This window comes from Aptenodytes patagonicus, chromosome 3 (assembly GCF_965638725.1).
Source record: "Aptenodytes patagonicus chromosome 3, bAptPat1.pri.cur, whole genome shotgun sequence".
NCBI lineage: Eukaryota > Metazoa > Chordata > Aves > Sphenisciformes > Spheniscidae > Aptenodytes > Aptenodytes patagonicus.
In genome coordinates, this window is record NC_134951.1 from 42,682,003 (window position 1) to 42,708,438 (window position 26,436).

At 43.0% G+C, this 26,436-nt stretch overlaps 1 protein-coding gene across 3 annotated transcripts; it reads left to right on the forward strand.

Annotated features, from left to right (window-relative positions):
• Window positions 1–3,498: 3,498 nt before the first annotated feature.
• On the forward strand, window positions 3,499–25,702 carry CFAP206 (cilia and flagella associated protein 206). 3 transcript variants are annotated; one of them, XM_076333188.1, is made up of 13 exons: window positions 3,499–3,533; window positions 7,323–7,431; window positions 9,114–9,197; window positions 9,528–9,618; window positions 10,687–10,875; window positions 11,142–11,300; window positions 12,651–12,859; window positions 13,683–13,802; window positions 16,332–16,530; window positions 17,234–17,371; window positions 19,409–19,602; window positions 20,661–20,804; window positions 23,865–25,702. In XM_076333188.1, the coding sequence occupies exons 2-13, from the start codon at window positions 7,324–7,326 to the stop codon at window positions 24,093–24,095; spliced, it is 1,866 nt and encodes a 621-aa protein (XP_076189303.1). In that variant the 5' UTR covers window positions 3,499–3,533; window position 7,323; the 3' UTR covers window positions 24,096–25,702. The 3 variants fall into 3 exon arrangements, with proteins under 3 accessions (XP_076189303.1, XP_076189305.1, XP_076189304.1); XM_076333190.1 differs by lacking the exons at window positions 3,499–3,533; window positions 13,683–13,802 and having other exon boundaries at window positions 7,232–7,431; XM_076333189.1 differs by lacking the exons at window positions 3,499–3,533; window positions 9,114–9,197 and having other exon boundaries at window positions 7,232–7,431.
• The last annotated feature ends 734 nt before the right edge of the window (window positions 25,703–26,436 follow it).

Consider the following 26,436-nt stretch of genomic DNA (forward strand, 5'->3'; position numbering starts at 1 on the left):
CCCTTCCCTTCCCTTCCCTTCCCTTCCCTTCCCTTCCCTTCCCTTCCCTTCCCTTCCCTTCCCTTCCCTTCCTTTCCCTTCCCTTCCCTTCCCTTCCCTTCCCTTCCCTTCCCTTCCCTTCCTCTCTTTCTCCCTCTCTCCCTTTCTCTCTCTCCCCCTCTTTCCCTCTCTCCCTCTCCCCGCCCACCTTTCTGTAGTAAGAATGCTGCTGGCAGTTTGTAAATTTTCAATTCTAGTACTATCTGAAATATAGGTTCATACTACTGAAATGCTTAAAACAATAAAAGAATTTCAATTCTCAATAAGCTAAGCTGCAAATATATTGTTCTTTCCTTCCAGCCTGCAGCCTAGAAGTGTATAGGCAGTCGGACATATCCTACTGGGATTTATGGGTGTGAGCTAGCACTGGTGGTTTTTCAGAAGTTCCATATAATGTAAGCTTTTGCAAAAGGAATGCAGTAACACTGCGATATAGTCACTCATACTTATTCCCGACATTTTGTCTTCTGAATCAAGTGCTCTTTGGCTTGCAGGTGTCCTACTGACAACAGCAAAATTGGGTTTATCAAAGAATGTCAGTTATTTCAATTGAAGTAAGATGTTCTTCTATCTTATTATTCCTCCAGGAAATAGTCAATAACATGACTGTGAATATTGGTAACTCAGATGGGGGGTGGGTGGGTGTTAGGGTGTGTGGTTTTTTCATTTAGGATCAAGTGCGTGTTTATGGAGAAAATCTCTCGATAGTCCTCACCTGCTGTGCTTTGGTTTGCATAGTAGAGCGGGCTTTGAGCATGTGAACCTTTTGGGTGAAATTAAACTTGAAGGCATGCTCTGGGAGCGCCCCTAAGGCACTCCAGCCACCAACTTACCACCAGTCGCAGGGACCAGACTAAAGCTCGTCTGAAGTAACAACCGCTGAAGCGCATATGGTGTGGCCGTCCGGTCCTCAGCACCAACTGCTTTGCTCTGCAGAGGTCGTGCTATTTGCAGATGTAGACACAGACACAGGTACCAGAAGAAAAATGAATTTATTGAAATAGTCTTTAAATTGTCTTTTAAAAGTCTTTAAATTGTCAAGCTAAAACTGCACAATTATACAGGCTCTGCATACGTACTACAAACCTGGACAAATCCTACCTAGGGCTTCCTGTTCCCTCTGAAAGTATTTGTGTAAGCCTGTGAATGTGTTAGCCATAGCCTCTGACTGTTATGGGATGGGAACTGGCTTTCTGCAGCTGCAAAATTGCAAATTCCACCACTATCTCTACTGCAGATAGTGTTTGGTTAAACTCTGTAAAACCGTCCACTGTCAGCTGATAATCTTTTCAGAAGAAAGCATTACCGTCACTGCTTTGAGCACCAAGTTTTATCACTGACTGTTGAAATTTGCTTTTGTAGAGAGAAACCTGGTAGTGGCACCTTCTCTTTTTTCTTTTAATCCCCAGAACTATATTCTTCTTCTCCCCTCGCTCCTCCCCACCTGCAGCTGCAGTAGAGCTGGTTCTTTTATGATTTATCGGGAAGCGCAGAGGGGAAATCTCTGTGACCCTAAGCTCGCTAACAGCGACACGCTTCTGCTCTGGGAAGGGCCCTGAAAGCTTCTCATCCTGCAATTTGTGGAAAAAGCGGTCCTGTAGATTTTTGTTCTCTTGATAAATGTCTTGCTATAATTACTGAGCTTAAGGGTATTGATTTTTTAAAATGGGAATGCAGAAGACATATTAAGAAGCCCCATTAGCCGTGCTATTAGAATGAAACCGAAGACTTCACAATGTCCTTTGCAGGATTATTTTGATGCCTGCTCCACAGACCTTCCCAAAGCATTTCCCACGGGTGGTGCTGGGACTCATTGCACTGTACCTTTGTACACACACTGAGAACGTGGATGTAATCCTGCAACTACTTGCCAGGTAGCATAGTATCATCTTAATTTTACTGATAAGAGTGACTTGTCTGAGGTCACAGAGGAAAAAAATGGCAATCTCGATCTCATCACGATTCTCAGCAGAGTACTCTCTGTCTGACACCTTAAACCAAAGGGAAAAAATTAAATCAGTTGAAAACTGGTGTAGCTCGCCAGCTCTTATCCCTGCATTCCCTGTGCCTTTTGAGCTTACTTGATTGCCTTTTAGGGACATGGCTTTTAAATTTAATTAACATGCTATTACTCTTTCTTCTATCTGACACGGAGAAGCTTGAATTAATTGAGTATTGACTAACTGAACTAGCTACAGCAAGGCATTGCCATCATCCGACGGCGTGCTCACTGGTGTTTGCAAGAGCTGAGGATGAACTCGGGGCTCACTGGGCTGCTGCTTGCAGGCTGTAACCCCGCTACACCTCGGGGAACAGCCACCTCCAGCAGCAAGCTGGAGGTGCAAGCAAGTTGGACCTGAAAGCAAGTTGGCTCTCTTGCTCGTGTTGCAGAGGGAAGTTGCCCTGATTGTGCCACCTCTGCCTCCGCCACTCACTGTGTACCACACACACGCGTTTTGTGTATACATATATAGGTGCATATATCTATGTATTGTATGCATTTATAGGTGTGTATGTATTTATCTGTACCGGGTCCAGCTGGGATGGAGTTACCTTTCTTCACAACAACCCCTGGGATGGTGTTAACTTTCCTCACAGAAACCCCTGTGATGCTACGCTTTGGATTTGTGGCTAAACCAGTGTTGATAACACACGGGTGTTTTGACTGTCTGCTTGCACAGCCTCAAGGTTTTCTTTTTCCCACTCTGCCCCCCCAGCAACTAGGCCGGGGGCAGGCAAGAAGCTGGGAGGGGACAGAGGCGGGACAGCTGGCCCGAACTGGCCAAAAAGATATTCCATGCCTTATAACATCATGCTCAGCTACAAAAGCTAAGGTAGAGGAAGAAGAGGCAGGGCTTTGGCTTCGGGGGTTTTGTCTTCCAAGGTGGCCATTGCTCAGAGACTTGAGCAGGCATCCATCTGCTCGTGGGAGCTGGTGAGTGATTGCCTTTGAATTTCTTGGGGTTTTTTCTCTCTTTTCTTTACTTTTTAAACTGTCTGTATCTCAACTCACAAGTTTTCTCACTTTTGCTCTTCCTATCTTCTCCCCAGCCCCACTGCAGAGATTGGGAGTGAGCGAGCAGCTGTGTGGGTGCTTTGCTGGTGGCTGGGGTCAACCCACCACTTTCCTTTTTGGTGCCCAACATGGGGCTTGATGAGGGGGTTGAGATAATGACGGATTCGATCGGAGCATGTTAGACTGAATTTATAGCTGTGTGGCAGTTACTTGGCAGAGATAGCTAATGGCTGCTTTCAGCCTTTGCTGTTTGCTGTGTTGCTGTGTTTTTCCCAGGGAGACCTATGATAAAAGTGGCCTTGAGCCTGGCGTTTGGCCCCTGCAGCGCTGCCGTCCCACCATTCTGGCGACCATCTCGTGGAGGCAGTCGTTGATCGCACCTTCCTCCTCTTCTCCCCGGGGGACAGGTCTTCCCGGCCGCGCTGCAATGGACCCCCAGCTTCTCGAGCATCTCTGCGCAATGGGAATGCTCATACTGGTATGTGCCATCAGCCTGGTTTTGAAGCTGGGCACTACTGGTGAGGGTAACGACAATGTCCCCGCAGCCCCCCACTGCCCACTGCCTGCTGCCACCACCTCGGACCCCCAGCCCAGCGGTCCCGTTTCGGGCCTCGGCAGTGCCTCCAGGGACGCCCCGGCAGGGGGTGAGGCTGAGGGATGTGCCCCGGGGCAGCCGATTCCTGGGTGGGAAGGGGTGTGGGAGGGCTTGGGCAGGTGCCTGCGGCAGTTTTCACCCCCGACAGTGTGGGATTTCACACCCGAAGAGGTGCGGAGGCCTGCCGAGGTGGCGGAGCGCCTGAACGCTGGTTGTCTCGTCTACGCCGAGAAGAGACAGCAGCTCCTGGCGCTGTGCTGGGGCCTGGCCTACGCCTACCGGGCCTTCTTCCAGCAGCCTCACGGGGGCAAGCCAGCCTCTGCATCCAAGCACGTGCAAACGGACATGGTGGCTGAAGCAGAGCCCCAGCTGTCAGCTACCTCCGAGGAGAAGCAGCGGAAGCAAAGGTCCACCCCGTTGGTGGAGGAGGGAGCAGGGCAGCCCCAGGGGGGCGACAGGAGGCAGACGGGAGGTGGAAACCGCCTGTCGCTTCTTCCCCGGGGAGGTGTGAGAGGTGCGGAAAGATTTCACCTGCCAGCCGGGCGAGCGGCTCGCCGCCTGGCTGCTCCGGTGCTGGGACATGGGGGCCAGCAGCCTGGCTCTGGAGGGCTGGGAAGTGCAGCAGCTGGGGTCCCTCACGAGGGACCATCCCATCGACAGGGAGATCAGGGTGGGGGCCGCCGCCCTCAGCTTCTGGAAACGGCTCCTCTGGGGCGTGAAGGAGGAGCATCCCTCCAAGGAGGATCTACCAGGAGAAGTGGACCACCATGGAGGAAGGTGGTCTACAGTAACCTGGACAACGACCAGGTCTCCACAGACCCGGATGATGTCCGGCGCTCGCGGGCCGTGTGGCGGCAGCTGGCGCGGGACACGATGCCGGCCTACGCCTGCGCCCTGGCACCGATGGACTGGCCGGCCGCCGAGGTGCCCACAGTGGAGGAGCTGTCCTGCCGGCTCCTCCGCGCCCAGGAGAGCCTCTCTGCCTGCGGCACCGCCTCTGCCAGGCTGCCCCGCCACCGCCGGCAGCTTGAGCCCGAGGAGCTGTAAATAAAACAGAGAATACACAACGAAATAAATCATAAAGCTGTGCCTGCTGCTCTTCCTGCCTCCTCCTACCCTCATAAGCTCCTTTGGAAGATATCTGTGTATGTTTTGCATATGCATATATATACAGATATATATGTAGGTGTATATATGGTGAATGGGGTTACATCCAGTTGGTGGCCGGTCACGAGCGGTGTTCCCCAGGGCTCAGTACTGGGGCCGGTCTTGTTCAATATCTTTATCGATGATCTGGATGAGGGGATCGAGTGCACCCTCAGGAAGTTTGCAGACGACACCAAGTTGGGCGGGAGTGTTGATCTACTCGAGGGTAGGAAGGCTCTGCAGAGGGACCTGGACAGGCTGGATCGATGGGCCGAGGCCAACTGTATGAGGTTCAACAAGGACAAGTGCCGGGTCCTGCACTTCGGCCACAACAACCCCATGCAGCGCTACAGGCTTGGGGAAGAGTGGCTGAAAAGCTGCCTGTTGGAAAAGGACCTGGGGGTGTTGGTTGACAGCCGGCTGAACATGAGCCGGCAGTGTGCCCAGGCGGCCAAGAAGGCCAATGGCATCCTGGCCATTGTATCAGAAACAGTGTGGCCAGCAGGAGTAGGGAAGTGATCGTGCCCCTGTACTCGGCCCTGGTGAGGCCGCACCTCGAATACTGTGTTCAGTTTTGGGCCCCTCACTACAAGAAGGACGTTGAGGTGCTGGAGCGTGTCCAGAGAAGGGCAACGAGGCTGGTGAGGGGTCTGGAGAACAAGTCTTCTGAGGAGTGGCTGAGGGAACTGGGGTTGTTTAGCCTGGAGAAAAGGAGGCTGAGGGGAGACCTCATCGCTCTCTACAACTACCTGAAAGGAGGTTGTAGCGAGGTGGGTGTTGGTCTTTTCTCCGAAGTAACAAGCGATAGGACGAGAGGAAATGGCCTCAAGTTGCGGCAGGGGAGGTTTAGATTGGATGTAAGGAAAAATGTCTTTACTGAAAGAGTGGTGAAACATTGGAAGAGGCTGCCCAGGGAAGTGGTGGAGTCCCCATCCCTGGAGGTATTTAAAAGACGAGTAGATGAGGCGCTTAGGGACATGGTTTAGTGGGCATGGTGGTGTTGGGTTGACGGTTGGACTCGATGGTCTTAGAGGTCTTTTCCAACCTCAATGATTCTATGATTCTATGGTTCTATATATACATATACTTCTTTGTTTTGTATATACACATACATGTTTATGTGTATATATACATTCTTACATGTCCCTGTATATATGTCCTGGTTTCGGCAGGGATAGAGTTAATTTCCTTTCTAGTAGCTGGTACAGTGTTTTGGATTTAGGATGAGAACAAAGTTGATAACACACCGGTGTTTTAGTTGTTGCTAGGTAATGCTTACACTAGCCAAGGACTTTTCAGCTTCCCATGCTCTACTGACTGAGGAGGCTGGAGGTGCACAAGAAGCTGGGAGGGGGCACAGCCAAACTGGCCAAAGGGACATTCCATACCATGTGACGTCATGCTCAGTACATAAACTGGGAAAAGCTGGCCGGGGGGGCCGCTGCTCGGGGACTGGCTGGGCATCGGTCAGCGGGTGGTGAGCAATTGTGCTGTGCATCACTTGTTTTGTGTATTATTATTATTATTATCATATTATTATTATCATTTTATTTCAATTATTAAACTGTTTTTATCTCAACCCACGAGTCTTTCTAACTTGTGCTCTTCCAATTCTCTCCCCCATCCCACCGGGTGGGGGGGAGTGAGCGAGCGGCTGTGTGGTGCTTAATTGCTGACTGAGATTAAACCACGACAATATACGTTTTGCATATACATATACAGCCATATGCACGTTTTGCCTATTCATATACATATATATTGTATATATGCGTATATGTTTAGGTACATACACCTATGTATGGTATGGATGCATGTTTATACATACATATGTATGTGTATTTATGCATACCTACATATAGCCATAGACATCCGCATACACGGTTTGTATGCACACACAGATGTTTATGTACGCATATACATATATTTCCACGCCTCTGTACCCATATGTTTGGTAGACTTGCAGGCATGTATGTATATATGTTTTGCACGCGCACACTCGTACCTATTCTGTATAAACACGTCTTTCTCTGTGTGCACCTCTGCGTGGTACATAAGCGCACGTTTTGCGTACGCAGGTCTGCACCTACACACGTACACACACACGTCCCGACGTGCACCTACACGGCGCTCCCCGGCGGCCTCCTGCGGCGGCGGCGGCCGAGGCCGGGCCGCGCCGCGTCCCCATGGCAACGGCCGGCGGCGGGCTGCGGGCCGCTCTCGCCGTTTGCCGCCGGCCGGGCCGGGGCCGGGGCCGGGGCCGGGGCCGGGGGGTCGGGCAGGTGGGAGCGGGACGTTTCGGGGGCCCCCGGGGCGGCGGGAGCGCCGAGGGGTCCGGAGGGGGGGGGGTGCCCCGGCAAGCGGCGACGGCGTGGGAGCGGCGGGGCCGAGGGGCTGGTGGGCGGCGGGCGGCCTCCGGCCGGCGGTATGGGGGCGAGGGGGACCCTCAGCCGCTTGAGGAGAAACGTTGAAGGACGCACCCGAATTCCTCAGTACACGTTAATCCCGTTAACGTGTGTGTTTGTCCAGTATGTCTCGTGACCTGACCGAAAGTGTCATCAAGGAAATTATTCGCGAAACCGGACAAGAATGCGCCGCCCGGGGACAAACTGTTTCTGAAACCTTGGTGGCGTTCATGGTAAGCGCAAATTAAACGTTTAGGGTGGGGTTTTTTTAATTATTATTTCATCTAGGTGTTTTTCTAATCACGTTCAAATTCTGTTGTGATCCGTAAAATATTAAGATAAATATGTATTGATAGCATATAGATCAGAAGTTTCAAACCTGGGTGCCCGTAGCTTGGCAGTTCAAACCGGTTTTAAGGCTTTCATGAGGTAGGGGCTTAATTTTACATACGATGAATAGTTCGTTCCCCCGAAGTCGCTGACCGACGCTGCTGGGACTGAATGGCGTGAAGCGAGGACATAAATCATTCCTTTGGTCTTAAAAGCCATCAAACTGCAAACGGCGGCTCCACAGCAGCCTGCCCAGGCTGGGGCGGCGACAGCCGAGGCTTTCAGGGGTGACTTGAACTTCCGAACGGCTCGGTTTCTGATAGCCCGCATCGGGAAGTTTTAAAGGGGCGTTCGGTGACATTCAGTGGAGGGTCCTAGAAACCTGAAAAAGTATTTAATTCCTCTGAATTGCTAGCTATGTGAGTATAAGGCCCTGAAATGGCCGCAGGTACTGAGTCCTGGGAACTCTCTGAACTCCGAATGAGAGTTTTCCCTTAGTTTTCTTCTGCAGGCAGATAAACCATTTTTTTCTTTCTAAAGTGAAAATGAGAAGTCTTTGCAAGTTTTAATAACATTTCTTCCCGCTCTTTCATAAATGAACAAAAAAGCATGATGCATAGGTGAATGTTTATTGCAGCAGCTATATTTATTCTTTGACGTTTAGCTCTTCCCTCTATTGTGATGGATTCTTTTGTTTGTTTCTCTGTTTAGGCAGGGCCAGGTAGTGTAAACAGGCTGAATAGTTGAAGGAGTGGGCCTGGATCCCACTTCAACTAAAAATGAAATTGAATCAACCTCAGTGTTGTCCTTGGTAAACAACCATAAGTATCCAAAAAAACCATCATACACTTTGGCATCTCCTCTTAGGAGACGCTGCAGAATATAGTCTGAATGCCATCTCCAAATCTGCATCTGCAGAAAGATGGAGCTAGGTTCTTTCTTTATGGATGGTATAAGAACAGAATCAGCTCTTGATAAGCTTGTATATGAATGCAAATGGTTCACAGCAGTGCTGTTAGTCTGCCATTTTTTTTGCCCTAAAGGTGACACCGTGGCTTTAAAAAATACATTGGGCTCAAAAGCGGTGTTAATCAATGAACCATGAAAATTTTCATGGGTAAAAACTTCCGCATATGGCTGGCAAGATACCCAGCATGCATACCAGCTGCAAACATGCACATATTTCCCTGTACGCAGAACACTGAATTTTTTTACCCAAACGGTAAACATTTATACAGATGGATGCAACACCAACCGAGAAGTCTATAAACAACCATGATGGATTCTTATAAAATTTTACTTAGAAAAATATTTTTCCAGGAAATTTCTAAAGGAGCTGTATTTAAATATTCCTCTACAAAGTTCGCATCACAATAGATTTTTTTTTCACTTATGTCTGAGAACTGAGATTGAAACTGACGACGTGTGAAATGAAGTAACTTTGTTCCATTATCAAAGAGTGAATGGAAAAAAAGAATAGTAAAGAAATATTGACTGCATCTGAGATTTTTCAGAAAATAAAAGGTTAGTTGCAAAGAGTATATGTTGAGATATAAATTGATAGCTTTCTTTTGGCAATCTCCAGGTGAAAGCTGTTGGTTTAGATCCAAGAAATGACTTTAATGTGGATCAAATCCTTACAAAAACAGACGCGCAAAATCTTATCCAGGTAATTCTGACATGATGTTGGGAGTTAGTACTTAGCTAAGACTCTAGCAGAATTTGCTATCTGTTCCTGTAACTGAAATGCCATTTTATTTTGATACGAACACTTTCAAATTTTTAGTGCTACTTTATTCTCATGGTTCTGTAGCTAAAGACTGGATTATGTGTTCCCTCATGTTAGTAAATGCCTTACACTTCACAGTGTTCCTAGCGTGTCGAGAGAATGGTAGGGAGGGGGCTCTACTGCTGTTGTGAAACCTGTAGCATAGTCACTGTCAGTTCAGATGTTTCCCATGTGATGAGAAAGAACTCACTTCTCTGCCTCTCTTCTTAGCTCTGTGTTACCAGGCTGCTTGACACAGCAAACCCATCCCTGAGCACAATTAAGATGCAAGTTTACTTTGATATGAACTATGCAAACCGAGGTAATTTCAATATAAATAAATGTTTTCCTAGAAGTTGTTGATTCTGAGTTTAGGATTTAATGATTCCTGTTAAATGACTGCTGGCAGTAAAGCAAAACAAAAATCCCTGGAGAAATGTACCATATAGGAGTATGGTGTTTCAGTAAGGATATAGCAGGGAAAAAATGTACATTAGATTTGAGAGTACACTTGTCTCATCCTGTCTGAGAGATTTACTGAATGTAATGTATTAGATCGCTTTCAGGGGCAGTGGCTAGCTGCCTTCAGCAGGAAAAACTTGCGCTGCACCTGTGTATCTGAAAGAGAACCAGTACCCAGAACTGCACTCGTGTCTGAAAGAGAACTTGATGCTTTATCAATATCCCTGATTGAGATGAGCAATCTTGAACAATCAGTTACAGTTTTAACCAAGTATGTTTTGGTCTCATCAGTGGTAACTTCAGATGGTCTGAGAATGGGAACGTGGAAGAAAAATTAGATGGGGAGAATATTTCTGCTGTAACTGTAACTTCAGATCTCAGTGGGACAGTGAGGGCTGGCTGCGACACAGAAGACACTAGAACGAGAGTAGACAGAAAATACACATTTCTGTGTGGGGAGGTCATGAAAATGTTTTCTTGTTAGCGTGGATTAAAACCAAAAATTAGTGAAACTAGAAAGCTGCTCCGAAGTCTTCTGGACTCAGTAAGCTCAATGAGTCCAGTAAGATCCTGAGATCCTGAGTAGTGTTCAGATTTGGGCACATCACTTCAGGTGTGTATGAAAGATGTGTGTGTGTGTTAGGTCCTGCTGTGGTCAGGGGAGTCCAGAGAGCCAGAGACTTGCTGCTTAATTTGGCCTGAATAGTTCTCTGGACTCTACTGACTGACGTTCATCGTGCTAATTATGTTAATGTTTAACTCCACTGCTGTTAATTATAACGCTGTGGTACCTTGAACATCCCTTCCACATATCTGTGCTTCAGAAACCTTAAGTTGGTGCTCTGACCGTGGAAATGAATTGCACCCTCTGTATAACCCAAATTCCAAATAATTTAGATAGCACTTTCTAACAATCCTTCTTTCGTAGCTGAATTACTCAGCGAGCAGCACCGTCTTCTGGAGGGAAGGCTGGCCCCTGTGGTCAGAGATATCACAGATAGTCATCCTCGTGTGCAAGAAGAAATGGAGAATGTGTATCGAAAGATTGTTAGCTACATGCTGCTGAGCTCCGGCCTGGGATCCCCAACAGATATTGAAGTTGTCAGGGAGGTAACAGGTCAGTAAACTCCCAGCCGTGAAATTGGGCTTTCCTTATTGAAAAATAAAGTTTCACCTTCTCTTTGCTGCTCTTTAGATACAGATGTGGTAAACTGTGGTGAATGCTTGCTACCCAAACTGTCACTGCTCAGCCTTGAAGTCCAAATTTGCCATGGTTTTCCTACTTTTTGCAGTTGTTCAGGAGACGGTATTTTTGCTTGTTTAATGATTTTCTTTTCTGTTCCCTCATATTGAGGGTTTTCTTGCCCTTTGTAATGCTTCTAGCTGCCCTGCAGAGTGTATTCCCCCAGACAGAGATGATTACTTTCATCTCACTCAGTAAGAAGAACAAAGAGCAACAGCTGAAAAATCTTGCCATGCTAGTCACAGGAATTCGGTTGTACAACAAGGAATGCAGGAAAGGAGGAAGCAGCATCGATGACCGTAAGTAGACAACTGCATTTGGGCTGTGTGTTCCCAATTAATTCTTCCTGGCCTTCTTCACTGGAGTGGCTCCAATAATATCCCATCTCTCTAGATAAAAAGCTTTGACTCGGGGTCTGTAAACCTGAAGGAAAAGTACATATTTGGTATTTAATCATAGGTTTCCATGTAGGAAACCTATGTTTCCATTTTAGTTAAGAGGGGGCCCTATGTGGTTGATGTGGAAGGATTATATGTATTAACTTCATGCACTAATTTACCTCATGATAACTTTTCCCTGATCCCTCGCCATTAAGTGAATTAAATATGTAATGTTTGCCTTTAAAAGCACTTAATTAAAATCTTGAAAGGACACTGTCAATCCATTTACATTTTTCTGTTGCATATGTGTAATGAGAAGTGATAAAAGTTCCTGGGGCATTATCTGTATTCTGATAGAGTAACCTCTTCAGATTCTTAACATGTTCTCAAACATCTTTTGCATTTTGAATCCTTGTCAGTGGAAATGTTTTTGTGAATATGCATGTAGTATTGTAGCTCAGTGTGGAGACTTCTTTGTAAGAAAGGTCTGCAGCCCGGTTTTAGAGGAAACTGAGAACTGAAAATTGTGCGGATTGCCTAAAGTCTCTCAGGAAAACCATGTCAGTAGTATCAACAGAACTGCCTCTACTATAAAGCAAGTTTTCACACAGTCCTTGACTGTGGTATTTCCACACCTGTAATTCTGACTATTTGGAACCACTTGACTAGTAAGATACAGTGGTTGAATCTCATATGCAAGCATTTGGAGAACAAGTCTTATGAGGAGCGGCTGAGGGAACTGGGACTGTTTAGCCTGGAGAAAAGGAGGCTGAGGGGAGACCTCATCGCTCTCTACAATTACCTGAAAGGAGGTTGCAGCGAGGTGGGGGTCGGTCTCTTCTCCCAAGTAACAAGCGATAGGACGAGAGGAAATGGCCTCAAGTTGCGGCAGGGGAGGTTTAGATGGGATGTGAGGAAGAATTTCTTTACTGAAAGAGTGGTGAAACATTGGAAGAGGCTGCCCAGGGAAGTGGTTGAGTCCCCATCCCTGGAAGTATTTAAAAGACGTGTAGATGAGGCGCTTAGGGCCATGGTTTAGTGGACATGGTGGTGTTGGGTTGACGGTTGGACTCGATGATCTTAGAGGTCTTTTCCAACCTCAATGATTCTATGATTCTATGATTCTATGATTTGGAAATGCATGAATATAAGGACAAAAGTTAGAAATTTTATTAGAAGTCTACTTTGCTCAAATACTGCTCACATACAGTCTTTTGCTAATGATTTAAATAATTCTTTTTATATGTATCTCATATTCTATATAAACAGTGCCAGCCATTCTGAATGAATCCATTCCGTCAGCTACACGGACTGTCGATGAAGGTCTTAATACCTGCCATATGCTAGCCCACCGGTACACAGCTCTGCTGGAATCCATGCAGGAAGACCAACACAGATACACACAGCTTAGTTCTTTTAAATTAAAAGAAGCGCTGTTCAATGTGAGACAATATGAGGCCTTCCTTTGCATCCTTCTGGTGAGATACCATCGTGTTAACATCCTGTGGGTTTTTACTGCAGATGGAATGTATTCAAGTTACCTATTTGTACAGGACAGAAATGTAAGAAAAATTATTCAGAAATAAATGAAATAAGATTGATCTCAATATATGAGAACCTACATCATCTGTCATGCTGAACTTTGTACCTAACTTGCTGGGTTTGGCTACTGTCAGGTAAAACACAAAATGAATTAATTGTTTGCTGCAGTGTGACTGTGCTTCCATTTCATTTCTGGAGCTTTCCTTTTTTGGTTTAATTTCATTGACAAAGGACTTTTTTCTTGTTTGCATATTGATAGTCACTCTGCCCCAAAAGGCATGAGAGAAAAAAATCTCCTTGTTCAGTCCATAAACCACCTCAATTTCAGTCTGCAGACATCCCCGACAGATAAGGAGTCATCAGAAGTCTTTGAAGAATACAATTTAAATTCTTGAAACTTGTTTTGTTTATGAAGACCTTTTCATTTGTCTTTTGAGAAACTGCAGGGTTTTATTAGTTTGTCCTGTATATCATAAAGCTTGGAAAAATACTTCTCTCTTAAATTTTTTTTCAGTTCTCTTCATTATAAAAATGTAGAGGTTTTCTATAAAAATTACTCGTAAATGTTTGAGAGAAGCACCTGGTTTTATACCTGAACACTTAAGGAAAAATATATTTTGTAGAAAGTCAGGGTGCATTTCGTTCCTTAAAACAGTTGTCTGAAAATAGTTGAATGAAGAGATCCAAGTAAATACTTATTACTAAATACTTGATTTTTTGACTGTCATACTTCTTACCTGAAGTAAGTTCTCTTTCCAGTCTGATGCAATTACAAGTGCTCAAGAAGTTGAAAAGATGAATGTGCAGTTTGCAGCAACAATGGAGCAGTTGAAAAACACAGTGCAGAATAAGGTTTCCATAGATACCAAAGAAGTTTTTGTAAGTATTTTGAATGGAAAACCTATTTCTTCTTAATTATAAAAAATTACTGAAGTATTACAAAATACTTTACCAGTGTATTTTTGCACAGTTTGTGTTAAGAAAAAGGCTGCATTATTTTCTCTCTATTATAACAGCATCTGTGATTTTTGAAGAGGCAACTAAACTAAAAGACTTGATCTCAAGGTAAAAGAAAAGCAAGGTACAAAGAGGGGGAGAAAGAATTAAATGGTATTTTACTGTAAGTGTCTTGAGTCATTTGTCAGTATTTGTAGATCTACAGTGATATTTTCCTGGTTTGTGTAAATATTCTCCTGTTCCTTGCAGAAATAGTAAGAACACAATGATGACAGATAACAGCACATCAGAGTGTGATTCTCTTAAAGTCCTTTCAGATAGCAATTCCTGTAATTACAGTATGACTCCTTGATATCATTTTTCAAAAGAAATTAGGTTTCTGTGATGGGGGTTTCAGCCTCTTTGCCCTTCCTAATAGCTTCTGAACCTGTTGGCCAGTTTTAGTCAAATTTGTCAGAGTCCGGAGATCTCAAAATACGTCATTTTCTGCAAGTTTTGTGAAAAACAAGCAACTAGAGAGACACAGTTAGAGCCCTCCTAAGATCAAGTCTGAAATGGGAATGCCACAGTTACCTGCTGGTTTGTGTGCTGTCTGGCCAGTGAGCAGCCACGTACCTCTGCACGATCGATGTTCTGTACTGTTTCACCCTTAGTTGGGAGCTCCAGGAGGTGACATGGGAGGGAGGTGTTGGAGGAAAAGGGAATGAGTGATGTGAACAGCAGGTATTGTGAAGGAGGGTGCTCGATGACCCTGTGAAAACCTGGGATTATTCTGATGGCATGGTGTAAAGGAAACGGGAGAGAAATGTGTCAGAAACCAGCTTCATTTAATTTGCTTTTCATGGAAGAGCTCATTATTTTGTGTGATATGTCTATCATTTTAATTCCTTGTAGTTAGCTGTTGAACTAGCCTGCCGTTCACACATATGTTAGGTTATATTTCATCCTTCTAAACAAATAATTACGAAGCAAAATAAAGTCTACTGTGGGAGAGGGAGGAAGGAAGATCATGCCACCACCACCTACTCAGAGTATTTTTTACACTTCCCATAAGGGCATCTGAGCTGGAAACTCATGGGAATGGCGCTTTAACTGAGGTGCAGTTAAACAGACACTTCAGTTTGTGTGTGCTTGTGATTTTATAAGCCAGATGTTCTCATCTGGAGAACATTTTCCCCTCTCATCCAGCTGCTCAAAGCAGTTTTTTCTCTTCTTCTGTATCTTCGTGGGGCTTAAGTGACTGATATACGTTACCCTTTTCCCTAAAGGCTGTTGTCTGCTTCCTTCCTAGATTTTCTTCTTTTTTCAGGTTGGTTAGTTGTTTTTTCTTCTCTGCTGAAGGCAGAATATGTAATGTCTTTTGATTTCAAGTCATTTGCAGGTAGAGATTTCTCTATTAACAAACCATTTAAGTAGTTCTTCTTGTCTTCAGCTAGTTGCTGAGAAGCTGAATCCTCTACAAATGCAGAGAAGCAGGGCATTCTGCCTTTTAAAAACTGTAGGATAAGGCCTATATTTGTAGTAAACATTTGTTTTAGGAAACATAGTAGATTTCATTAATATTCTTTGTTTATTCTAGTAAGGATGATTTTGATCTTGCTGCTCTTCCTTTAGTTTCTTCCATTTTTGAACCATAACATTTCCACAGCATTAGCGATGCAGATGAATTCCAGAGCTGACTCTGTTGGCTGTTTTTCTACTGATGTTGTTAACATGCATAAAATGTAATGTTGTTAGCGTGCATTTCAGATTTGTTGAATCTCTTCCCGTAAACGCTCTGTGTGTTTAGATGTAACAGGGCACATTTTATGGCACTGTCACTGAAATCAGGATTTATACTCAAAGCTCGTAGGCTTCTTCTGTATGTGTGTACACCTGCATGTCAGCATCGCTGCTGGGAATGGCAGCTTCCAGTTTTGTCCTGAACCCCGTACCACTCTGAAGAGGCTTGCACACCATTCATTTGACACACGTGATGGCTCGGGGGCTGTGGTACTAAGTCACTCTGGAAGCAGGGCAGACAAAATAACGAAGTCTGATAGTTTGTACATGTAGGTGTGGTTTTACTTCCTTTGATAGTTAACCAGGTGCATTTCTTCTGGTCCTTCTTATTCCTGTACACCTGATTTTCAGTTATAAAACTGTATTGTCAGTGAAGCGCTCAATTCCAAGCATACTCTCAGAGTAACGTATTTGGGAAAGGCTTTGGAGTAAAATGTAGAGAAGTCCCGTTCTGGCCGATGGGCATACATGCTGGACGTATGTGCTTTGGGCATACGTGATGGGAGCTCCTCTTACAGTGCCCAGGAGTTCCCCTGGAATTTCTGGATGCTGAAGGCCTTGGCGATCAGCCCCGCTTTGTTCATAGCAGGGATTGTTGTGCACAGCACTTGGGTTACATTGCAGACATAAAACAAATCTGGATTTCAGATAATTTTCTTTACTTTCTAGCCTCTCTTTGTTGCACTTTCTAACCTCTGGACTGGCTTTCGGGATGAGATACTACTGCTAAGCTTCCTCACAAATATCGCTAACAATCTCCAACAGTTTTCGGAAATCCAATCACAGCTTTTTCCTGAGGAAGTGCTAACGTCTCTTCTGGAAGGAGTGACTGTGAAAAGTGATGAGGAAAGGATAAGAGAAACCATGGGTACTGAGAGTTATTACTTTTCTGTTTTCCTTCTTTTTCCAAGATTTTGTGGTTTGAATTTTATTTACAGAGGGTGCTACACATTGACTTTTTAATAATCAGAATTTGCACAGTAAATTAAAATGAGTCCTGTAGTGTGTGGATTTATTTTTCATGTAGTGTAGTTTGGGCTTTTATATATAAAATTAAAATATAGCTACTAGATACAAACATACCTTATAAAAATGGCAGAATGATCAGAGAATAATATTTCTACTTTTTTTATATATTTCTTAAGTTTGTTTATGTCTTTTTATACCTTTCAGAACTTCTGAAATGGCGGGGGGAATAAAAAAGCTAATTTAACGGGGCTTCGGTTACCAGAAGTATTTGTTTGTAAGATGGTATCCCTAGTAACCAAGTTGTACTCCAGGGGATTTGTAATGCGTGAGTGGGTGAAAACAAAGTAGAAGAATAAGATATTACCTTCCTGTTGTCACCCCCCGTTTCCAAAGAAAACTAATGCTACTAAAGAAGGCTCCTGCAGGACTGATTTTTCAGTAGGATCTCTCTTAAGGCAGGGCTAAAGTTTGGCTTTTGGGATCTCGGCACTGCAGGTCATCCTGTGAAGACCGCAGTAATCCGGTCATCCTGTAACATTACTATATTTTAAACAGCCGATGTTTTGTTACTGAAATCCTTCCTTTGTTAAACCTTTTCTTAGGAACCAGAGTGAATGTTTCTGACTTCAAGAACCAAGAATGGCTTTTTCCAGAGACTACTGATAATTTTGACCAGTTGCTAATCCAGTACCACGGTTTCTGTGCACATGCAATTGGTGTGAAAGGCCTCACCCTCCCAGGTATGCTTTGTAGTTAGGTCTTTTCCATACTTTATATGTACACAAGTACTAGTGAAAATGTAAAGACATTCTGAATGCATCCTCTTATGTCAAAGCTGGAGTACTGTATTTTCATGTTTGTGATTTTCACCCCAGATAACTTATTTCCCCTGTTAAAGTATTTTCCTTTTAAAAATACACAAATAAACTGCCCTAAATAGAAGGCAGGAGGGCTTCAAGAGAAAGTAGGCATGAGCAAGCAGAGGCAGAAACAAAATGGGATGGATAAATGTTTCCTCCTTCTATATGTGCATCTGCGTAACCTACACTGCAGCTGAATGCAGGTTTGTTTATTGTTGTTAATGTGTTTTAATACAGGCATGGGAAAATGGTCATTCCTTCTATTTTGTGTATCTGTCTGTTGCAAAAAGACCCATTCATGCCTACATCATATGTATTTTTGAACAGTGGATATGAAGTACCAAAAATCTTCTCTGAAAAGAATGCAAAAATGCACTTGATTAAGTCAACTAATCATAGGTTTGTGGGGTTTTTGTATCTTCTAGGGTCATTTGTCTTGAAAGCAAGCCTTATTTCAGCTACCCCATCAGTTCATGTTTTCTGTCTCCCTATACTTTATTGAACCTATCCATACAGAACTTTTTTAAACCTGGGAGGTTTAAAGGAGGCTGGGAGGAAAATACTGCCATTTCTTGGCAGTATTAAAAAATAGGTATTTTAACGGCAATGTAAATTACTTACACTTATGTAGTATTGCATATGAGAACAGCTGTCCTGGGTTGGACTGAAAGTCTCTCTAGCCCTGTATCCAATTTCCGGATGTGGTCAGTCATGAACACTTGAAGATTATGAGAAATCAAGTAGGAATGATCCTTCCTTAATTATATCCTTCCCTGTTCTAGCAGTCAGTGGTTATGGGATTTCCTCAGATAAATGTTGTGCCTGTACCTTTCTGTTGAATAATCCTTGATATAGGTTTTTCATTTATCTAATTGCTTTTTGAATCCACTTAGAGTTTGCCACGGGATATTCTTATTAACAAAGAATCCCACAATTATAATTATATATACTATGAAAAGGTACCTCTTTTTGAGATGGTTTTAAGCTCTGGCTTGATAATTTCATCAAAGACCTGATAGTCTTTCTATTAGGAAAATTAGCAAATAGTAATTTTATATTGCATGCAATTCATGGTTTTATAACCCTGTATCATATTATTTCTCTTCAGTTGCTTCTTTTTAATACTGAAGAGGCCTCTTTCTTTAACCCCTCCTTCTGTGAAAGGTGTTCCAAGCCTCTGACCACTCCCAACTCCTTTCATGTTACTTTTTCTTACACTGTTGTGTTGGAACAAAATGTAGCATTACAAATGTAGCGTATAGGCTGTTACAATGTTTTTTACCACCCCACCCCCCCCGCCCCGTTTGCATCCTAATAATTCCTGACGTTCTTTTTGCTTTTTTGATTGCCACTGAGTAGTGCCATTTAGTATTTTCAAGGCACTGTCTATGATGATTCTAGGTCTTTCCTGGGCAATGACAGCTGAAGCAGAGCCTGCCACTGTCCTTGAGCTCAATTTGTGTTTTCCTATATAAGTTATTTGGCCTTTATTGACATTTTCTCTGTTAATTTATTGTCTAGCTTGTCAGCCGCTTCATCTGCTTCTTCAGTTAATTTCAGTGTTATGCCCCTTGGTATAAATGGACTGCTGATCTGCAGTCAAATATTTGCTGGAGATCACAGGGGAAACATTTGTGGGTATGGGCAATGTTTTCTTACGCCTTTGCTATAGCTGTTTTATCTGTTGTTTTTCTGACAGACATGCACTAAGGCCTGCTGGATGTGAACTGATCAAAAGCAGTTGTACTGACTTAATGAAGTAGACTTTTCTGTATTTAAAAAGCTTACTTTCAGGGATTTATTCTGATTTCAGAAAAAAAGGAGGGAAACACAGAATCTTGATTACAAATGTCTTCTGTATTGGATATCGTACTGTTCGGGGTTTTATTTTGTGGGGTTTGTTTTGGGTTTTTTTAGGAAATCCTGCTATTGGAATTTTGAAGCACAAGGAGAGATGTTATGTTTTCAGTTCCAAAGAAGCTGCATACATCTTTGCTCAAGACCCAGATAAGTTCATTCAACTGAATGTAGAAAAAGCAAAAGAATATGCAGAGCTAATTCAACTGCTCGAGCTTCGTCATCAGTTTGAATACCTTGCTCCATACGCACAGGTACACATTGCCCATGCCTCTTGCTGAACAGCTGTTGGGTCACTGGTTGGTCTGTCTTTTCTAGAACATACAGAGAACAGATGATACCCATCCTTAGAAAAGAAGTATAATCATCTGCCCATCATACAGAATGTCTGAAGGTCCATCTTCTCCAGGTCTTCAGGGTGTTGATAAGAAATGTTTTCCCTTAATGTTGTTCTCACCTTATCTCTTCATAGGAGAATATGTAGAGCCAAAGGATTGTGGCAGCGATAAAAGCTGTTCATCCTTAGCCTAGGAAGACCCTGTGTCTGATGTTTCTTTTCCTCATTTTTGCAAAAGTAGCTTAACGGGAGAGTAAATAAATGCAATAGAAGATAAGCCAGGTACCATGTTAACTGGAGCTTTAGCTCAGCAGTTCATCAGTATGTGCTGGATAAGGGTGTAGTGATATCTGGGGACAGGAATTATGGAATATATGACAAAATGAAAGGGGACTCATTAATAATGAATGTGACAGTGCTACCATGTGAAATCCAAAGACTTGATTTGGATTCACAGACATTCTCTGTGATACGTTGTGAACTCTAGGTCTCTAGCAATGCAGAGCATGTAGTCTTGAACTGGCCCTTGGTGAGAAAGATACGGTTTATATCCTGGCTCTGGCAGAGATGTAAGCACTTCTCCTAATTATGATTTGTGATTTTTAGTCTAGTCATAAAGATAAACTGAGGTGCCTGCATCATAAAACACTGGTGGCGGTGGTGGGATCCCCGTTTATCAAAATCCAATGATTAACAAACTCACCTGGGATGTGGGAGTCTGAAATTCAGCTGTGGCCTCTGCCTAAAGGGTTTTCTGTCAGAAATTAAATCCATCAAATACTTAATGGTTTCTTCCTTTTTAGCAGAGGCAGGGGGAACAAAAATATTTTTAATGTAAAAATCATTATCCACTTGTGGTTTGCAGGTTTGCAGGTTTTTATTTGCTTTTAAAAAGTAGCATATCCATATGCTGTTTTTCTTAGATGTCTGTATTCTTCTCATTAATGCCTTGCTTGGTTTTGGTTTTTCATCCAGGCCAGAAATGCAGGCAAATGTTTCATGAAACCCACCACAAAATGTGACAGTAGTACTCAAACTGATACTCATATCTTGCCTCCAACTATTGTGACGTCCTATGAATGGAATGAATGGGAACTGAGAAGAAAAGCTATAAAATTGGTCTGTATTGTTATTACCAGATTTTCATTGTTGGATAACAAAATACAGAATAAATTACTGTAAGCTTTTGTTCCTTGCACCATAAATCTAACCTTAATCAAAGATGCACACTTCCGTTACAACTGGCTCAATATTTTTTTCCAGGTATTTTCTCTCCGTATTTCTAGACTTTCTTATTCTCCCACTTTTTCCATATTTTTCCCCAATTTTTTGAGCAGTGCTTCCACTGCCATGTCCATTCATTCCAAATTTTTCATTTGCCTTCTTTAAGTAATAAGCGTTTGTTGATTAGCATTGAATTTTTAAGTTGTTTCTCTACACTCAAATAAATTTAACAGTTTGAAGATATTGCTATATACTTTCTTTGTAAAAAAAAAAGTTGCAGAAAGGTTTGGGTCAGGCAAAACTTTATTGCAAGTTGAGTGATTTATGTTAATATTCATCATCATCGGGTAAGAAGAGGAAAAAACGTAGTAACTGGCAGACGGAATGGTTAGGAATACCTTCGGATGTGTTTGACCCTGCAGAAGCTTTCTTTGAGCTGATTTATCCATCCTCGAAAGATACCAAAGCATGAGGCCTTTTTTTTTTGCCTTTTTTTTTTGCATAGCAAAGTATTTTTCATTTTATCCTGATTCTTCATGTTTGCCAAAACCAATTCTGCTTTTTTTGAAAAGAAAAATTTCCCTCTTTCATGTAGGACCAATCCGGAGAGGTAAGAAACAGAGCAAGTAGGTTTTGTGTTGGGTATATAATCCAGAGGAAATGTTTGTTATACTATCATGATGATTTTCTGATGGATTGGAAATCACAGTCTGTCCACAGAAGGTTAGCCACATACATAAAAGCTTTTGAAGTAACAGTATATATTTAAAAAGCTTCTTTCTATGGTTTGCCAGGACATGCAGTTGTCAAGGTATAGCACCTGATTTTCACAATCCAGCCAAAATGAACAGGGAATATTGCAGTTACCAATATCAATTGGACACAGAATACTGCAGGGTTGATTTTTTTTTTTTTTCCTGTGAACAGATGCACTGTGGAGCCCTGTGGTCTGCTGTGCAGCCTGTTTCCTTTCTGTTGTTCTTCTTGCCATGAAATCTCCAACATTATATAAAAGGAAACCAAAGTTTTGGACTGAGAAGTCTTGCCAGTGTTAACTGGCTTATAAAGGATTCTAAGTAATAGTTGTTACTGAGGTATATAAAGAAGGCAATTAGGTTTACAAAAGGCCTAGCTAAAAGCCTCCTTTGCTTCTGTAATGGACAAAAGTACATAAATAAATGTAAGATGTGGTCAACGGTTTATCTTTAGCATAAGCAAAGGTGGATGTTTTCCAATAGCTGAGCATGGAGACCATTCACAAGCAAATTTGTAGCTCATTAGTTTTAAATGTTTAGAGAAAGTACTTTAAAGTACTAAGGGTGTTTTAGCCTCAACTGTCCATATGGGAGATTAGTGATGCCGAGTTGAAACAAAAAATCCCACATGCATGCAAAAGTGTTTTGTCTACAGTGACGACACTGAATTTGTGATATGGAGGTGATACAACATTTAGAATCAAAGCGCTAAAATAACAGAAATAGCTTACCAATGCATCTGTGAATTTGATATTTTTAGGGGAGCATCGGACATATTTGCAGGTTTTGTTAGAGGATGAGCTCAGACGCCTTGGGGTTTTTTTTCTGTGGTTCATACTTAGCCAGAAAACTTGCAGTGATAGGAAGTGTTAAAATATGAGTTTGTTAGAACACCTATGTGATGCTAGAAGTAAAATTTTCAGCTCACATTTGTTTCTCTGTGCAAGCATAGTTCCTTGCAATAGCATACATTCAGTTTTCAAGAGGGATAGACTTAACAGAGAAACAGTAGTATCTCATGCCTGCTCTTGTTTTAATTGTCATTAAAACCCTCAGAAAAAAAGACTAAAATATTGTCTTTCTTTCCATGCCGTCTCTTCTGTAAATTCCTTATTGTTCTTTTCTGTACTTTCCTTGATGACACTGTGCATAAGATTCAGTTGTAGATTAAGATACCAAAACGTGTCTGCATATAGGTGCTTCAACTTCCATTCCAGTCGATAGAGACCTAGCTAGTGGGGTCTGGAGAGTATTTTGACTCACGCTGATACCAACACCGAATTTGGCCAACATAATCACTCTCCAGCTTCCATTGACTCCAGTCTCCGCTGACTGGACTGGACTCCAGGGGCTTTCTCACTTACGTGAGGGGGTCTGGATCCCACCACATGAGACTGGGTTTTGTATATTTCGATGACAACATTATGTCATATGATTTACAGTGGTTTACATCATTGCTGACATAGAAGGCTCACTGGAATAAGGAACATTTTGTTGTTTCAAGTGCTGACTTTGTAATATTAACACTTTGTGAGAAGTGGTTTTGTTGTTGTATCTACAGTAGTTTCTGTGATGAAACAGAGCTTTAATCATAAATTACCTTACCTTCTTCCCCTTGCCAAGGGGTTAATAAGCAATGTCTTGAAAGAAGGCATTTTTTCCCTTTTATCTGGTACTTTGTGACACCAACACCTAAACCTCATCACATTTGGTTTGAAACCAGACAAAGGCTTGATCCTGTACTTTGGTTATCCATAGTATTTGGGATCCTCAAGCTTGTTTTAGGTTTCAGATGCCCAAAGAGATTTATCTGCCTGCCATCCCATTCAGTGTCCTTTCTGACTGATTGAAATTAATTTGAAGCGCTGGAAGAGCTTCACATGAAAACAACATTTTATTCTAACAAAACAACAGCTCCGGCATTTAAGAAAATTTGAAGCACCGTGACCGAAGGAAAACACAAAAGCAGTAAGAGGCTGACTTAAAATTGTGTGGGCTACATACAGTGCTGTTCACGCATCCTGTTAGTTCGGGAGTTATCAAATCACAGTTGCAACCGTGTTGACGGTAGGGTGAAGTGGGCCACGTTCCAGGTTTGTGAAGCCCATAGGTGTAAAATACACAAATACACGTAAGTATACACTAGTGCTAAAATGTTTAAACAGAATTTTGCTTAATCTGATTCTTTTTGTGTCTTTAGGCCAATTTGCGCCGCAAATTAACTCGTGCCATGCAGACTGATCTCAGCCATATGAGAAGAGAGAACTCCACCCAAGTGTACTTGCCGAAAGATGTTAGCACCCAGACTAAGCGTGACAACTCAAGCAGTGTACCCAGACCACAGATTTTCTTGGAAGGTCTCCGAGGAGGATCATCTCCTACTACTCATATGGTCAAAGTAGACTTAACAAGAGCAGTAGATGAAACCTAAGTGAAAATGAGAAACCTAAAGATATATATTGAATGTGTATATAAAAATCCCTGCATATATCTGAATTAAGACACAAAAGATTTCACTGTGTCTGTTGATTCCAGGAGCAGTCGTTATTTCATTTACCTTATCTGTCGGGGCTGCTGACTGGCATTTAAGTGATAGAAATGATAAGCCTGAAACACCCAGATTTTAAACAGCAATTTAGAATCAAGATGTTCCCAAAGACTTTAACTCAAACTAACATTTAAATGTGCAGTGTGTGTTCTGGGATTTTCTTGAGGTTTTAATACAATGATTGCTTGCTGAGACACTGTCCTTAAGAGCCATGTCTTTGGTATGTGAAACAGATAATGTAAGGCAAATAGCTTTTATGAGATACAGGGCCAATGCTGCAGCTCCTACGGAGGCATACTTCCCATTGGTGTGAAACAAAACCGACCCCAAGAGAGTCACCCGAATGTCACAGCTCCACCCTTAGTGCAGAATCGTCAAGAAGGTAAAACCAGCAAAACGTGATCAGTCTGGGTCCTCGGGCCTGTCCGTTTGTGCTGTCGTTATCCCAAGTGTCTTTGCAGGGCGGTAGGCGTTACGAGCGTAGGCCAAGGCAGGGAGGTCGAGAGGAGGGAATCTAGCTCGGATGGCTCTGGCAGCCTTTTAGGTCTCTAGTAATTTCTGTATTTGTTGGCTAAACAGCCTGCTGGTGAGCACGCTGGAAACCATAGGAACTTGACTTCGGGGCGCCTTTCTGAAAGCTCTGTTTCACTTGCGTTTGAAAAACTAGAGCACAGCAGGAAAAGGTTTTTAGCTTTATTTCATTGTGGCAGTGAAATATGTGCCAGGTCTGATCAACGCAACTGCAGCTAGTATTTCTGTTTGTGAAAACCTGAATCATTTGAGCTTTAAGATGAAACATCTTCTCAAATGGCGGTAGGTGGTACTTTAAAACAGAGATACTTTTCACAACGACAAAAAGCTCCACAAATTATTATCGGGAAAAAGTCCAGGTGTGCAGCTGTGATGGCCATAGGGTGTACTAAGGTTTCTAAGGCTCTTTTTCGGTCAGGTGCAGTGTGGTGCGGCGTGGTTTCCTGGGTCATTGTTACACAAGCGTGTGACAATGGAGCTCGAAGATTCAAGCTGCTGGGTGATTTTTCAGTGGCATTGTGCAGGATAGCATTCTTTTTAACTGTCTCCAAGGTATCTGGCTTCACTTTTTGAAGTTATACAGCTGGGACAAATCCACAAGGCATTAAAAATAAAAGGAGCAGGAGGGGAGCACAGAAAAAACTTAGCTAAATGGTTTCCACTAGGCGATTTTCTCTTTTGTGAAAAGAAACTAATCAGTAGCAGCCAGATGTGCTGCTCCTCCATGTTTCTCAGTGATGAGCTGGCACTGATTTTTAGATTTATTAATAAAAACATGAATGCTAGTACCAGCTGCAGCTTTTTATTTTTTTATTCAGAGAAAATACCCTGTTGCTGCTTCATTAAATACTTTTTGTTGTTGTGATCTCCATGTATTTTTATCATCATTTGCTTTGAACCTTTTATGTTAGTTATCACTTTTAACGAACAAACTGGTATTTTAAGAATACATAAATACATTTATTTAAAAGAAAACTGATAAGTGAAAATCCCTTTTATCCCACTTTTTTCTCTTCCATTTGGAGCAGCTCCTGCAGTATTGTAAAATACTGGGGAATACAACTGCAGTCATCTCAGTTTTGGCACGGCAGAAACACGTCAGTACGTGAGGGCTTACTACTGGCAATGAGAACTACATTAGGGAAGTGATTGTCCCCTGTCCTCGGCACTGGTGAGGCGGCACCTCGAATACTGTGTTCAGTTTTGGGCCCCTCACTACAAGAAGGACGTTGAGGTGCTGGAGCGTGTCCAGAGAAGGGCAACGAGGCTGGTGAGGGGTCTGGAGAACAAGTCTTCTGAGGAGCGGCTGAGGGAACTGGGGTGGTTTAGCCTGGAGAAAAGGAGGCTGAGGGGAGACCTCATCGCTCTCTACAACTACCTGAAAGGAGGTTGTAGCGAGGTGGGTGTCAGTCTCTTCTCCCAAGTAACAAGCAATAGGATGAGAGGAAATGTCCTCAAGTTGTGCCAGGGGAGGTTTAGATTGGATGCGAGGAAAAATGTCTTTACTGAAAGAGTGGTTAAACATTGGAAGAGGCTGCCCAGGGAAGTGGTGGAGTCCCCATCCCTGGAGGTATTTAAAAGACGTGTAGACAAGGTGCTTAGGGACATGGTTTAGTGGGCATGGTGGTGTTGGGTCGATGGTTGGACTTGATGATCTTAGAGGTCTTTTCCAACCTCAATGATTCTATACATG

Coding starts and splice junctions, on each gene's coding strand:
- CFAP206 (XM_076333188.1), top strand. CDS start 7,324: ATGTCTCGTGACCTGACCGAAAGTGTCATCAAGGAAATTATTCGCGAA. Junction 9,198..9,527: donor ACGCGCAAAATCTTATCCAG/GTAATTCTGACA, acceptor CTCTCTTCTTAG/CTCTGTGTTACCAGGCTGCT. Junction 10,876..11,141: donor AGTTGTCAGGGAGGTAACAG/GTCAGTAAACTC, acceptor TAATGCTTCTAG/CTGCCCTGCAGAGTGTATTC.